Genomic DNA, 16,725 nt, shown 5'->3' with positions numbered 1-16,725 from the left:
AAATATTACCTTTTCTGTCACTGCCAACACACACTATCAGTCACTCGAGAGATTATTGGGTCTGAGGACAGATGGAGAGGAGCAGAGCCATATAGGTGCCGCAATGACCCACTAAAGCATGAATGCTGCTTTGATGTTCTTGAGACTGAATATATACGCCTGAAAGCATAAGTGAAAGTACATCTTTCCCTTAATCTAAAATACATTTTGTTTGTTTGTTTTTTCCTCCTGCTCTGCGCTTACACATATTTCCTTTCACCAGCGGGGTTAAGCTCTCAACATTAGAGTGCAGCCTCGTCATGACTAAAATTGCACAGAAAGTGGGTCTGAACATTAAGGTCAAGTGGTGATTATCTCCTTTGATTAATCACATATAATATGGGAAAAAGGCAAGTACATAATTGAAAAAAAAGAGAAGAAAATTAATAAATGTACCAAAAGGGTTAGCAATAGTTCCTTTATACACTCAGCACCCATTCTTCTCACATAAAGAGGCAGGCAGCGAGAAAGTATGAAAATCACGGGAAATGAAGAGGATGGAGGAGAGGGAGAAGAGGAAGAAAGAGTTCTCCATGTGAGCAGTAATCAGAGGAAGCCAGCAGGGGGGACAGGGAGGGGTGCTGGGGTCAGAGCGGAGCACCACTAAGCAGCCTTTCTCTTCATTAGCAGCCTCTCTGAGGGGGGCGTCATAGGCCTACCTGTCCAGCAGATTATTGAACCGACTAACCAGTGGCTCCCACCCCAGACACACACACACACACACACACACACACACACACACACACACACACTCTCTCACACACTCTCCCCTTTCTGATTCCCACAGACCCAGAGGAATCACGACCTAGCTGCAGCCTCGCTGACAACTTTAACTTTTCTTTAACCTCACGTAACAGCGCTGTAGGCAGAATCTGTTCAGTGCATAATGAGGACATTTGCCTCGACATTTCCTCCATTATTTTATGTGGAGTTTTGTTGTCCAACCTTTTTTTTCTGTCGCCTTTCTTTTTTAGGGGGGGGGGGGTGGGTTATATATTTTCCGGCAGCAACACACCAGCACTTATTCTCTGCCAATGACTCTGAGAACGCAATGAGTGTATACTTATCGAGAGAGACAGAAACACACACACACACACACACACACACAAAAACAAATACTGCCATTTTAGTTTGGGTGATTTGTGCGGTAAAGGACATTTGAATTGGACAGACCCCTGACTGGCCTGGCAGGGAGAGAGCAGCATGGAGATAAAAGTAATGAAATGACACTCCAGGAATGTAAATTGGCATTCTTCAGTGTAGTCGCAGCACCAGCACAGGCTCATGAAACATCCCTGACACACTCAGACCAGGCCAAAATACTGTGCTAAACATTAATCACAAACACATCACACTGACATAAGTGTGAAGGTACTTTTGTGGTGCTTTTAAGTGGGGCCATTCATCTCAATCTCCCTCTCTCTCGCTGTTTCTCTTTTTCTACCCGTCTCCCTCTGTCTTCTCTGTCTCCCGAAGCGTTCAGATATGTCCACACTGAAATGTCTTCCACAGACATGAAATGCCTCTTCTGTTTGTGTTTCACTGCCACTGTTGGACAAGAGCTCCCCGAGTTTCCTTTAGAGGTACAGGGCACTGAAACAAGTGTATTTAACAAAGCTCACATTTTGTGTAAAAGGCAGCAGTTTAAATGACCGAAAGCTTTTGTTTGCAATGACATCAAACACGTCAAACGTGCCTGTTGTTGTATAAGGTAAAGGCTTCCACACACAAACCAAATATCACTGGGAAAAAAGCCAGTGGATATTTCAGGAAATCAATAAATTGTTGCAGAAAAATAGCATGCAGTACAAGAAGGAATTCTGCAGAAAGGTGAAGCGGCATTTTCAGCAGAGGGATTTTAGGCCTGCAAAATAACTCGAGAAATGTTGCTGCCAGCTATGAAATGAAGTCTGCTCACATTTATTTAAGTAAACACACAATACACATTTCTATCAGCTCCGTTTCTGTGTGCTTGCTATTTGAAGACATTGCACTAAGATGCATTGAATTGCATTCAGTGGTTGGTTTGTGTTTGTAAATGTGAAGGCCCAAATCTACAGGTAGCATCAAGTGACTTACGACATAAATATAACGTAAACAATCTAATCATTTTGTACACTATCTGGAGTGACTGACTTATCCCCTAATGTCAAGTAAACTTGTTTAATTCATCTATGGGGAGAAGAGAGCACTGTGAAGGTGTGATGAAAACTATTAAACTATTAATTAAAGTCATATTTTGTTAACTTACTTTTAGTGTTATAGATTCTGGGTTTCATTTCTGATTATGGCCTTAATATGCTTACAAATGCTGCAATGATTTATACTATTGATTGTGTAAGACAAAGAGAAAGGAAAGAAAAAGATCACCACAAGCAGAAGAAAAATGTTTTCTTTTAAATGCAGGCATATAAACATACCCAGCCATGTGTAGATATATGACAAGAGACACGTGTGGGAAATAAAACTCTCATAAAGACTTTGGTAACTTTTTTGCTGCTCCGATGAGTGCAGATGACAGACCAGCAGAGAAGTTGTAAAACAAAACAAAAAAAGAAGCAAATCCATAACTTATTCTTGTGATGTGTTTCATATTAATAAATTAAGCTAGCACGAGCAGAAAAAAAAAATCATATTTACCATTGCTGCATGTTGTAACTGACAGACCCCGGGACTCCTGGCACTTTTCAAAACTTGGCGTCCTCAAAAAAGTCTGATTTCGCCCTCAAGTGGGGAACCTTCTCCTCTTCAATACTGCGCGCGCGGAGCTGAATCAACGTCGGTGTTCCTCTCACAAACGTATCATCGACGTTTATTTTTATTTGAGTATGCAACAGGGGAAAACTCACTCTTTTTATCCCGAGAATCACTGTGTCCGAGGGGAAAAAAAACGCGCGTCAAGACGTTTGGAAACACGCCGGTCTCACGGTGACGAACGCACGACCACGACACTCTGTCCCACTCGTCCGTAAACTAAAAGAAGTCAACTAGGACATAAGGATGGCTGACAACCAGAAGCTGTGTTGAAACTTCTTGTCCTACCTTGAGGAGGAAAAACGCCACACAAAAAAACGCCTTCCTACACTCCCCCGATGGTTTCCTTCTGCAGTCAGCGCAGTGCGCCGAGGAGAGCAGCGGACGGTCCGGGCTGGAGACACACACACGGGGGCTGCTGTGCACTCAGACCAGGGTTTTACACGCCGTGTGTGACTGTAACCCGAGTGACCGTGGGTGCACACAGTTCCTGTGCCCGATGAGCTGATTTACGATGTTGTGTCAAGAGGAAGAGTAACATCTTTGTGCAACAAAATGTGGCAAAAAAAAAAAAACTCAGCGCCGAGATGAGGCATCGGCAAAGAGACGCGCATTCACAGCGCACAGCGAGGATCCCGTGATATTTAGTTTGGAGTATTGTGGTCAAAATAATCTGTATTTTAAACAACACCACCTATGAGAAAATATGTCAAATGCAGCCTAACGGCAAATAGCACAAAATAAATACACGGGTTTTTTTTTTATTTCCTGCCATCTTTGAAACGCTGTGTTAACTTTTGTGGGGTACAAGCTGCATTTCATCAACGAAAAACTTTCACTCTTTTTTTTCTTTTTTTTTCACTTTCTCTGCCCTCGCGGGTAAGATACACGCACGTGCGCGCGCACATACTCCCGCACGCACGCACGCCCACGTGTTTTTAGGCAGTTGGAAATAGTTGATGGTTTCTCTGTGTACTGCAGGGATGTGACACTAAGTTGTGTCCCTCATATGCCTCAGAAGTGGGCGCGCTCATTAAAGTTTCATTGTGGGCTTGTTTTTATGAGGATTTGCTCAACATTTGACTGAGGCATCTCAAGAGTGAGGGGTGTGTGTGTGTGTGTGTGTGTGTGTGTGTGTGTGTGTGTGTGTGTGTGTGTGTGTGTGTGTGTGTGCGCGCGTGTGTGTGTGTGTGTTTGAGGATAGAGTGGAGCAGAAAGAGAGACATGCAGCCCTACTCAGCCTCACTCCTCCACTGGGGTGAGAGAGGCAGCAGAATCCCAGTCAAGCGTCTGGAAGCCCCACTTGCATGTTTGGTCAAGGGGTAAATAATAGATCAGGGATTAGGCTTGTGTAGAATTCATTCCAGGGTAACAAGCTACTGAGGTCCCAGGATATGCATATTCATTCCTTGGCCAAGGCCGTGGGAGAGCGAGGACCATATGCCTGTTTGTCATGGCAGACATTGCTAATTAAAGGAGATATTATACTTATGTGAGCAACGAAACAAAAAGCCTTTAAAGGATTGCTTGAATCCCTTTGCGTCGACTTCAAATGCTTTGATGCTGCTGTAATTTGACTCAAGAAGTGTTTTTTATTCAGCAGTGTTGATTAACCATATAGACACCGGGGGCTGTGGATGAGTAATGTGACATTAACTGCACATCAAAGCAAAACATAACCCGTATTTTCTTTGCTTTTGCCGAACTATCAGATTAAAAAAATCTCTCCACACAAGATGTGAGATAGCATAGTTATGATAGTGGGTGTGTAGCGATACTGTATTTTCAGCTTCCAGCTATTTCTTTAGTTCATAATTGTTGAAAGAATTGTGCTTCTGTATTGTTGGGTGGGCTGCATGAGCAGGTCAATCATCCCCGCACCGTATTGTTGTTGAAGCAAAAAGTTAATTTAGAAATTAAGGTTTAGATCTAAGATACAGGTCCAGCCTCATCTCTTAGAACTAATATTTACACTAGTTTGCAACAACAAATACATGTAGGAAACCACATTTATTCTGTTAACTTAAAACCAAAACCATGATCTTCACAAACATGCGTTTGTTCCCTAACACTAACCACACCCAGAGGACAGAGAACATGCCTGCAGTGACCCATTCTACCCTGTACAGCGACATCTGTGAAGGTGTGCTGACAGGCATATTACTTTTGATGTCAGAGTCACATCTACATGCTAGTTTTGATCATGGCACACACACACAAATATAGCTATGCATTGGTTAATTTAACAAATGTCCAATCGAACAAATCATTGCTTTCAATTTTTATACGAAATGGAGCATGGCCTGGTACTGGAGACAACAATTGAGCAATATTACTTGATGTCTTTGGTTTTGGTATGTTTGTTTGTTTGTCAGCAGGATTACGGAAAAACTACTGACCCGATTTGCATGAAACCTGTTGGAAAGGTGTGGCACTTTTTTTTTTTTTTTTTCATTTTTTTATTTTAAGGCAAGTACACACAAAAAAACAGTACAAGTACAATTGTGATACATTAGGTGTGGCACATTTTTAAACAGATCCGATCACATGGCAATACATAAATGTTTTACTTATGGAAACGGCCTTGGCAGAGAGGTCTACGCTCTCAGAGTGCCCTCCCACAGATATATCTGTGTCATGGTTTATGTCAGCCAAATAAATAAGTAAAATGAAATTACAGTTGAAAAATACAAGTTGAGGTAATGTACCTCATTAACTCAGGACACGTTTTAGCTGCTTTATTAATTGTTCATCTTGCTGCTGACGGCACAGATGTGCTCCCATTTTAGTCCACTTTTAGGAACATAACCACAGTGATTGGGATGATCTGCTTTCACTACGCAGCCTGTATGTTCACAGAGTTAGAAAAATGACCTGTAAATCAACTGTAAAATGTCACATAAAGTACACATTGTGGCCCATACTATTGAAGAAATAAACAAACAAAGCCTAAATAGGAACTTAAACTGTGCTTGAAAGAAAATAGTTCCTTCATAAAACTGTTCCCAACAAGGTTTATGGATTATCTTCAGTAGCCAAGTCATGATTTATGAGGAAAAACTTTGCTGTTGAGCTTTTCAAATGTATAATTGTTGGCGCTTTTAGCACCACAATGAGAGTGCCATATCAGTGGTAAAAGGGCAGTGCACTAAGAAAACTAGGAAAACAAAGCACTAAGAAACTGGGATTACAACACACACACATAAAGGGAGATATTACTCCATATACCGCTACATTGGTTGTTTGCTGCTATAATAATGCTCTGAATATCGTATTGAGAACCTTTAAATGTGCACTGTACCAGTAAAAGCAGCTTGATAGAGAAAGAGCGCACATGTTTATTTGTCCCTGTGACAGAATCCCACTGTTCACTAATTATCCAGTGGGACCCCTGATAATGAGCTATTGAACTTGCTACTGAAGTGTTCCACCTCCTGGGAAGAGCATCAGCAGCGTGTACACCGCACTCACAGATCCATCAAATCCACAGAGGTCCTCCTGTTCATTAAGTTCCAGTCACTGCTAAAGCATAGGCAGTCCTAGAAAGGTCAGTTAAACCATCCCATAGAACCGAAAATCACAAATTTGCCTTCGAGGGCTTCATACAGTCTGTATATCAAACAACACCCTCTATTCTTTGAGCCTCAATTTGGAGAAGCAAAAAACTTAAACAGTAAAATAGGGATCCTGATCATTCGAGTGTCCTATTTTCTAATGCAAGGAGAAACATATTCACTGAGCAACACTAAAGTACAACTGTACAGAAACAAATCTAACTCAAAAGGAAGGAAGTACAGGTGCTGGAAATAGACCAATACTTTTCTCATCTAAAAGCTGTTTTCCGACTGGACAACATTTACTCAGGACGATCAATGTCCCATGTCCTTGGTCTCCTCTCTCATACACAAGGGAAATATGAACTTAAATACAACCCCACCACCTTAATTTACCCTTTCACCAAGCAAAGGACAAGCTGTCTAGTAGGAGCCCAAGGGAAATAGCCTGACTCCTTGTTCCCACACATCCTGAGGGAGCTAACCGGAGTTGGGATGGCACACCAGTTGGGTGAGCCCCGAGTGAGGTTCATGGCACTGTGGACACACACGAACACATGCACATCTACGTGGCTGCCTCGAAGAGCTTGGATCAATTCATCCTTTATGAGAGCGCTTGTCTGTTGAGGATAGGACCAGAAGGTCATCAGATGGGAGTCAAACAGAGGTCCGTGCCATCTCATTTGGGCTTGAACATGGGGGCTTGTGCACACAGCATGTGGTGGTGAGGGTTGAGGGTGGGGGGGCTAATGCAAGGTCAGCGACATCACATGCATTCAGGAATGCACGTGATGTCAGAGGCGGAGTGTAAGGTTTGTGAAGAGGGAAGGTTTTGAACTAGAGTTGTCTGATTTAGGTGCACAGATATTGTGTGTCTGAGGGCTAGAAGGAGGGAAGACTGGTAATCAATGGTTTCTCTGTCCTGGGGTTTTGTAAGGCAGTCCAAGGTCTCACAGGATTCAGCATGAGGATGGCTCATGCTTGAGGTCAAGAGTGGCTGATAATTCCCCTACTGACTCCAGCAAAAGACATAATATCCCTCCTCAGGGCATCGCTTGAATAGAAATGTGTACAAACAAAATGTCAACGATTCAACATGAATTCAGTGGGCAATTTAAAAGATTTGTCACGGCCCATTTCAACTTGCGCCCAGTGTGCTAACAGTTTATTATAATCAAATCTAATTCAAGAAGAAAACATTAGACATCCAAGAAATTGAGTCAGCAGCCGCGCTACAAAGTGACTGTGTTCAAAGACCCACATGTTGCGGCCTGCCTCATTTCCATGCAGCGTGGGTGATGTTCTACTAAACACTGTGCAGGTTTGATGTCCCAACTGGCATTTGTCAAATCAATGTTCCTTTAAAGCAGGGGACTTGTGACTCTTTAGTAGCTATTGTCATCTCCCGCAGTTCTCAGGTTCTTTCCGCCCTCCGCATCAAAGCTAGGCCACATTAATGCAGACAATATCCCCACTTACCTGAGGCGTCAGGCGGAGACTGTGCTTTCACAATTCTCCATGGAGTGTCATGTTTTTTTCCCCGGGACGTGCCTCTCTTCCTTCCTCTGTCAGCATCGGCACACGGGGGCTTGTCATTTGGCTCTTGAATTTTTCATGCAGTTGCATTTGCATGATCACAATTCTGTGTCACTCTTCCCCCCCAGTAGATTAAAGACTGCCGAGCACATAAACTTCCCGTTGACTCCGCTGAGGCCAAGCAGAATTGAGACAGGCATGCTTATTGGGATTGTCAAAGCAAGAGCTGTCTTGTTTCAAGGGGTGGCTCTTCACATATTAACTGTTGGGCAATTAGACACGAGAGGCCCACAGAGACATCTTCAAACACGGGTCGGTTTACATTTACTCCTGTAATGTTGGTATTTGCAGCTATACGTCTGAGTCAGTCATATTCTGTGGCATCCAGTAAAGATGCGGTGCACTTTTAGTGACAGCGTATGTCACAACAAAGCAATTTGTTTAATCCAGCTGTTTTATGAATTATATTATTATGAAAAGAAAGGACCATCTCTCTCCAAACAACAGACCAACAACCTAGAGTAAAAACATTATTTGAGCTGATTTATGTCAATAGATTTGACTGCCAGGATAAGCTAATGATCTAGTGTTCAATTAAAGATTATGTATTCACGCAGACTGGTTTTAAATAGGGAATTAAATGTGTTATCAAAATAACATTTATTAAAGGTAGCCTATGCATTAATGTTATTGTGACAGCAGTGCTCCTTTATACAGCAACTGTGAATATCAGCAAATCAACACATTCACACTCCATTTCTTGTCTTACATCTCTTAACAGTGCATTTTTGAAGAATGTTGAGCCGCATGCCAATTCTGCAACATATTTGACTCAGTCCATTAGAGCAATTTACATTTTAAGTATGTATGGGAAATTTCAGGAAAACTAACTTGAAGAAGCTTATGGTGTGATTTTGCAGTGTTTGATCTCAATGACACTTATCTACAGTATGCATAATTTGCCCAAGTAGTGTAATCTGGCCCCTAGAGGCAGTTTTAATGGACAAATAACTGTAAAAACAGAAGAAAAGAAATCACAATCCCACGTACTGTTTTTTCATTTGTCAGTGTAAGCAACAGACTGATTTATACTATATTCATACATCCAAATAAAAGCATTTAGATGAAAGAAGTGGAATCAGGCAATGACAAAAGTTGAAGTGAGTGTGAGAAAATGTATTTAGTTTCGGGTTTTTTTTTGCCAGGAAGCACATCATTGATGATATGAAAGATTGCTTGGCGGAGATCTGCCTTTTATGTACCTAGAATGCTCTAAAATCTGGATTAATCTGTCATTAGTGGGACAGACAACACACACTTAAAAGAAGGAGATACAGTCTGCTTCAGATTCAGGAAGGAGCAGCAGCAGCAGGCACTGTCAAAACATGGTGGAACATGCCTGGGTAGAACATGCAAGCAACTGGAAATGTCTGGGGCCAAATTACACGGACTTGATGATGAAAGAGGAGATGGTTAAAAAATGATCCCTTTGAGTTACCAGCTTCCTCAGAGAGAATTGTGCTAATTTGACTTTCTATGGACCCTATTCTGCCATATGATATGCCTCTTACTGTATGTAATTAATCCCTTTCAAGGTTTCTTATAAGTGAATTTTAGAATGACTTTTGACCTGAAGATGAAGGTGCAACTGCGGGGACCAGACTCAAAACCCTGTTGCAGATGCATGATGGTCATAGAGAGAGAGAGTGAGAGCGAGAGAGAGAGGCTTATTCATAGATACCATGTGTCTGTTGTGCGTCTGAACAAGAAACAGGGGGCAGGCAGATGTTGCGCATTATGTACCAGTCTACTGCTTCTAAAATTGTTCCGCAAATGAGGATCTTAATGAGAGGCAGTGTTCGTGGGTCAAGGAACAGCCTAATCATGCTAAGTCAATTGCATCTTTACTCTTTCTGTGTGTGTGTGTGTGTGTGTGTGTGTGTGTGTGTGTGTGTGTGTGTGTGTGTGTGTGTGTGTGTGTGTGTGTGTGTGTGTGTGTGTGTGTGAAGCAAGGAGCAGATGAACCAACATTTGTCTGACTGAAGAGGAGTGCCAGTCCTCATATTTCTTCATTTTCCTCTCTCACCCTGTGCTCTAAATCTGGCTGGACACTTAAGTACATTAGCCACACAATATGGAGTTGTCTTGTCTCACCAGCAAAACAGATGTCGAACATGCGTCTTTGTTCATTTTCCCTCGTTTGCATCCAGATCTCAAAGCCCCCACTGAGGATTCAGAGATTCAAAATGTATTGTGCATAATGTTTTTGACCTTACAGCAGATCATTAAAAACATATAAAATCAGGCAAATATCAACAGGGGTGCGGAAAGTGTTTCTATTACAAGAATAACAACATTTTAAACATAAACTGCCATTTAAAGATCAATATCATATCTCACTGTCATTTTTCTTTGCTGTCTTTCGTGTGGCTGTTGAGCTTTGATATACAAGCAGCGATTTATAGGCTTGTAAAACAGCACTTGCAGACGCAGGGGAACCCTCATTCTATGTAATGTAAGTGTGTGTGTGTGTGTGTGTGTGTGTGTGTGTGTGTGTGTGTGTGTGTGTGTGTGTGTGTGTGTGTGTGTGTGTGTGTGTGTGTATGTGTCGGTAATAGCACAAAAGCCAGACAACACCTCTCCCTGTGATATGTTGCCATGTTATATTAACGTTACTGTAATTCTGGCACACAGTCATAATTCTCTGGCTGGATTTTTGTGACATTTTATTATTCTACCTTTGATTTGACTCTTTTATCTTTTGGCATACATAGTCTTGTTCTTCTTCTTGTGCTTGTCAAAGCCCATACACAACTGCTTTAACAACTTAAAAGCCCTTAAATGTCATATATTAAGTGATGAAACATGTTTTTATCAATTGGACAACACATTTTATTACAATCTTTTTATTGAAGTCGGATTTTATGACAAACAATATATCAAAATATAAATGTATCAAATGTCATATGATTTTCTGACTGTAAAATGTCAAAATGAGTTCTGTAAAAAACTGTAAAATTATCCAAACTAGTTTGACACATTATTCATTTTATATTTTTCTCATACACTCCAAAACATTTAATTAAGTGGATTTAAGATTCTAAATAGTTTGTGGATAGCAATGGAAAGCTTGGATAAGACTAAAAGTGAGAAGGGAAAACAAATTAATCATTGCATATACTGAAGCATATTCGTCATCCTCAGATGATTAGGAATTCTTTCTCATATAAGTTGCTATATATAATTTAAGGCCAATAGATTTGACCCATGGTAGTTTGGTCTTGATCTTCTGAATCGTTGCTCAGAGTTGGTCTATGTCAGCTAAATGGGGGCCTGGGCTGGTTCAAGGAGTCACCGCCAGGATGTTAAGTCATGCTCTCTGGACCCTATAAAATTCAAAATAAATCACTTTTTTGTTACGTACACAACACAATGTGCAGTGAAATGAGTTTGTCCCTATAGCTTTAGAAAGCATATAGCCAAGTAATTTAAGAAATAATAGAATAAAATACTATACAATAAAATAAACAAAAAATATCAAATATTCTACAAAAACACAAACAATAAAACAATATATCCGTGGCCTTCTTTTCAGAGAATTTAAATAAAACAATGAGACAATGATATTAAAATGAGTTTCAGAAAATGTAAACAGTACAATCGGTATCCTGCATATAACATATTCATTTTATATTGTGTATGCAATGAATAGCAAGGACGGATGCTGTTCTTGGAAAACTGGAGTGGTGTTTAATTGCATCAAACCATGTATGCACACAAGTTATATTGTTTGTTATGCTTCCTGTTGTGATGAAGAAGGTAAACAAATATTTTCAGTAATTATTATTATTATAACAGTCTGCTAATTTGTCTTTAAACACACAATCATTTAGCCAACTGAACATACCGATAATCATATGTAATCAACTACATCAATGTTGTATGTGCGTGAACAATTATTTTTTTCATGTATGCAACGGGTCTATATTTATTAGGTTTATATTACATACTATTGTTGTATATCATTGTAGGGTCCTTAAGTGAAAAAAACAACACAGTGTGTGGGAGTGTGAAAAGTCTGAAAGTTTTAACTCAAGTGTCATTCTTTGTTTTTGTTGAGGACCACCTGAAACAACCATAAGGACTCCTTATGGTACCCGGACCCGCCTTTGAAAACCACTCCATTCGGATCACTCTGCCGTACCTCAACTGTAGACGCCGTAAAATGACGTGATTACGATGACGACGCGGAGCAGGAAGGAAAAACAGCGGGCTTGTTTGAAACAGGAAAGCGTTTCGGTATCTATTGACAACGCCGTGATTCATTGAGAAAGTTTGTTTTGGTTGTTTGTTTTGTCTCCAAACAGTCCATTTAATGGATGGTTAAACTCTACAGTTGAAGCACGCAGTGACGTTGTTCTAACTTAACGCGGAAGGTTGTCAACGGCAGACGAGAAACGGAATATATGGTTGTTTGTTAACTAGCGTTAAGTGGCTAACGTTAGCTAAGATAGCTAACGTCCAGTAGCACTGTGATGTTTAGGTGAAGTGTTGCTACAGTGTTGACATCTGGTTGGTTGGGAAGTTATCGAAAAAGGTAAGATGTAAGCTGCGAAGCTAAACGTTTCCTAAAGAGCGCCTATTGAGCTAGACTGTATCATCCTGACAATGTGAAGTAACGTCCGTTAAATTAACTAACGTTAGCTAACGTCAGCTAACGTCAGATTAAAGATACAAATCCCTACTCGATATCGCTTTTTATCAACAGTGTCATCAACTATCTGTGTCTTTTATTCACTGCCACACGTTTTCAAAATGTCCAAACTGACCTCAGTTGTTATGTTTGCTTCCTTCAGCCCCAACATGTCCTCCAAAGACGACACTCGCATCCTGGAGGAGCAGGTGATGAGTTTATCAGATGAGCTAATGCAATGCCAGGTATGTATGAGTGTGTGTTTGACACACTAACTATGAAGGCTTGCTTCCTTATAACTTAGGAACACAATAACAATGGAGTTTCTCTCAAATAGTGACATTTAATGAGTGAAGTGATGGCTGCAAGTTCAGTCAACAAATGTCCATCCGTGTGTAGATAATTGTTCACTCAATATGGGCACTATTTGGTGATTATTGAACTGTTATTTTCACACATTCCAGCTTTTCATAAGCCGGATGAAACACTGAGTGAAATGTGTTGCACTGAAATGGTATAAAAGAAAGAAAAATATTCTTGATCATATATTTACCACATTACCATTACCACAAGCGTATGGTTTATTTGATCTGACTACATGTACACTTACACTTGCCAGCACCTCTAGCTTCGCAGTACACGCTGTGTGAAAAGCAGTTTTTTCTTTTTCCATATTTGTCATTTCCATGAGACAATGACTACCCACTTAATTGAATTCCAAACCATTCAGCATCTTACCTACTATTATATTTGATATTGAACAAGCCTTATGATTTACCTAATATCTAAGATCTGTTTCACCTCCACTAATTTCAACTCATAAGGATGAACTGAAGATTATCAGTTACTGGTCATTGAAAAGCATATCTATCATCAGGAAGTTAGTTACTGTTTAAAGAAGAGTTATATTTTAACCAAATTGCATAAAGCATATTTTAATTGTTTAGTTGTAACTGCTGTGTAGCTGCAAAAGTCTAACTGACCAGACTTTATGAAACGTTCAACAAAGACAGTAAATACTGTGCAGCAAATATTCCCCATTTCTCTATCTCTCCAAATAAATACAAACACATAGGCATAGAAAAAGCTCATGAGCAGATTTGAGAATCTTTCTTCAGTGATTGAGGGAGGGTGTCCTTGCATACTCACCACCAGGTGGTGCCTAATAACATGAGTGAAGTTAACCCAGCATCTTTCACTTTGCATATTCACAGTACCTTGTTTTACAGGTACGTAGAGAGGCAGCTGTGGGATTCAGCAGATGATGTGTTACATTTGAGTTTTTATTAGACTTTAGATACCACTTGGCACATGGGGTAGGAACATTTGTTGTGGTTCTGTCGGGCAATAGTGCCTCTTACCATATTTATGTTATATAATGTTTGAATTTTGAAGTTAACTTTTTTAAGTTTACTCAGAAAAAAGTACTTTATGAAGATATATATACCTTCAGACACAAGGCATCCTTACAAACTTGTGTAGTTGTGCTCTTCCATGCATGCACCTACATGATTCAATAAACCCCAAAACTTCATTAATTTGCTTCCAATTCACTATATTGAGTATGATTAATTGACAGCAAAAATGATCTATACACAATAAAAAATACCTCCCTATAACAGTCACATGTATGTAGGAGTCCTTTTTTACGTTTTACGTTTAGGATTTATGAAACACTTTGTTGGAGACCATATTTATTTTTTCTTTCGTGTTAAATGTTTTCTACGGTGTTTCCAGTGTTGGGGCAATTAAAGGAATTGTATAATTAGAGGTGTTTGCTCACCTAACAACCAACGACTGTTGTGCATTACTTATTTATTAATATAACTGAAAAGGCCTTTGTCCTCCACACATTTTGTCAAGCAAATAAGAGCACCATAACACTGTAACATCTGTGTTCAAATGCTAATTTCACTTTTAGAGCACTGCATTATGGTACTTTCTAGTTTACCTGTGAGACTTTGTAAGTTAGTGCTGCCCTACATTGAACATCGCAACCATCCTTGGTGGTCTTGTCGAGTGTAGAACATCAGTGATTCTGTCTATCTAATGGGAACCTTTAGTTGTGAAGTGTACAATTTAAATAGTGGTATTTGAATACCACTGATGTCTTAAGTCTCTTGCAAGATGTACTTCAGGACAGCCATTAACTACAAAGAATCTCATCTGTCGGCCAGCAAATGTTCCTACTAGACCATGCTAATTTTATTAATATGTGGCTGAATTCCAGATACTTTCTTTGGTATGTTTAGCCCATGGTGTTGCAGTGTCTAGATTCCAAATTAATAATTCAGACACCATCAAACACAAATTCAATACATCTTTAAGTACACATATGGCAAAGGAGAGATCTTGATGAGGGTCCTCATTGAACACTTGTCTGTGGAACGGCTAATGGCAGCCAAAGGCCAAGCAGGGGGAGACCACCTATTTCAAGTCATCCACACTGCTTAATTTCATCGTTAACTGCATTGCAGGGCCTGATTTGATGAGATCTTTATCCTCCTTCATCCTGCTCTCTCTCTGTACACACACACACACACACACACACACACACACACACACACACACACACACACACACACACACACACACACACACACGCATACACATGCATACAGAGACAGAGATCTACAGTCCTTCCACTTATGTGTTCAGCTCATGGTCTTATCAAGGTTTGCTTCTGCCATTTTAGTAAATAATTGATTAGACACTTTTGAAAAGGGGGTTAAAATTCATATACTAATTGGAGACCAGTAGATTCCAGTGGGAGGGATGACTTTTATCTTATGATGATGTGAACATAATTTATCAGATAATTTTATATTAAGTCGATTTGGTATAATTCTGTCTTTTAATGTCAGAAAATGTAGTTTTTAGATGTCCCTCATTAAATGTAATGTAGTTTAAAAATGTTTGAAAAAACAGCGAGACAATTTGAATTGGAAATGTGTCAGGGGCTGGCTGGGTTTTCTACTTGAAGATGACTCTCCCTGTCATCAGTTTTGAGTTTCTTTGGGGCTAGTTACTTTGGAGCTGTAGTGGAAAACATATCCGCAGCGCAACTGATTAATAAAGAAAATGCAAGCTCGACTGCTGTGTTTTGATTTGGATCCCAGCTCTCCCCAGTCATAAATAGTGCATAATGACAAGTGTCAATGCCGGCTCCCCTTGAGTCGAAGGTCACATCTCAGCGAGGAAAATTCCTGTTACGAGAGGCTTATGATTAGAGAGGGCAGGCCAGATATTTAAATTATTGATTAACTTCTGTTGTATGATGATGTCATTAAGCATCCTATTTCTTGTTTTGTTTTTCCGTAATTAAAGCAGAGGTGTGCTGTGGCTTTCCTTGTAGGCCTCATTGCATTTTGAGACTATGATCTATCTCAATTAAGACAATCTCTTGTTGACTCGCTGATTCTTTTATTTTCACAGGCAGACAAGGAGTTTGTGTGGTCCCTATGGAAACGCCTGCAAGTGGCAAATCCCGACCTGACCCAGGCTGTCAGTTTGGTGGTTGAGCGGTGAGTAGATTCATCTTTCAAATTGCTACTTGAGAGGCTCAGTGGCTGAAAATTCCTTTATCTCACAAGTGAAGAGAAATATGTGTGAAAGTCGTTCAAGGGGTGTTAAAGGCACCTTGGCCGTTCTACTGGGGTTACGACGGAATCTGGTGCAGATGCTGATTTAAGCCTCCTTATCCCCGGTCTAGCAGTTCAACCATGGAAACCCTTTTAATGAAAACACTCCTCCACCGCACCCATTCTGGACAGTTGAAACACTCCTGCCAAATACTTGTCTTTATCGGATAAATTGTGAGATTGAATATGACCTCTTTTGCAGAGTAGCTAAGCTGCGCCAAACATAGTGGCATGGGAACTTTCAAAACAGAGCTGAGGCTCAGGCCGTTTCACACTTGATGTACACTTGGATAAATTAAACATATTATTCCTGTTTAGGGAAAACATATTTGACTTTAAATTAGGGATGCACTAATACCACTCGTAAAGGTCACAAGTAAAGGTCTCCTCCTTTCAGGTCGACCTTAAATGTCAGGCCACCTAAGAGGCGGCTAAGCCAGAATTGTCGCTAACTTTGGGGCTAACGGCCTTCACTTTAATCAGCATGTGGCACTTAAAATTAAGACAA

The 16,725-nt window shown here is 40.3% G+C and overlaps 2 protein-coding genes across 2 annotated transcripts in view; one reads left to right on the top strand and one right to left on the bottom strand.

The window, feature by feature from the left end:
- bnc2 (basonuclin zinc finger protein 2) overlaps positions 1–2,697 on the bottom strand; it is a gene marked incomplete at its 3' end in the record, with an annotated part of 149,481 nt that extends 146,784 nt beyond the window's left edge. Inside the window, exon 1 of the mRNA XM_079220181.1 lies at positions 2,680–2,697. Within this exon, the coding sequence (XP_079076307.1) occupies positions 2,680–2,682 (3 nt within the window). The 5' untranslated portion in view covers positions 2,683–2,697. The remainder of the gene's footprint in view (positions 1–2,679) is intronic.
- A 10,049-nt stretch (positions 2,698–12,746) lies between these two features.
- cntln (centlein, centrosomal protein) overlaps positions 12,747–16,725 on the top strand; it is a gene marked incomplete at both ends in the record, with an annotated part of 83,661 nt that continues 79,682 nt past the window's right edge. The window contains 2 exons of the mRNA XM_079219596.1: positions 12,747–12,821; positions 16,012–16,100. Coding sequence (XP_079075722.1) covers positions 12,747–12,821; positions 16,012–16,100 — 164 coding nt within the window. The remainder of the gene's footprint in view (positions 12,822–16,011; positions 16,101–16,725) is intronic.

The sequence above is a fragment of the Taurulus bubalis genome, assembly GCF_910589615.1.
Source record: "Taurulus bubalis genome assembly, chromosome: 6".
NCBI classification, from domain to species: Eukaryota; Metazoa; Chordata; class Actinopteri; order Perciformes; family Cottidae; genus Taurulus; species Taurulus bubalis.
Note: the sequence above shows the minus strand (reverse complement) of the source record. Positions and strands in the feature narration are given on the sequence as shown.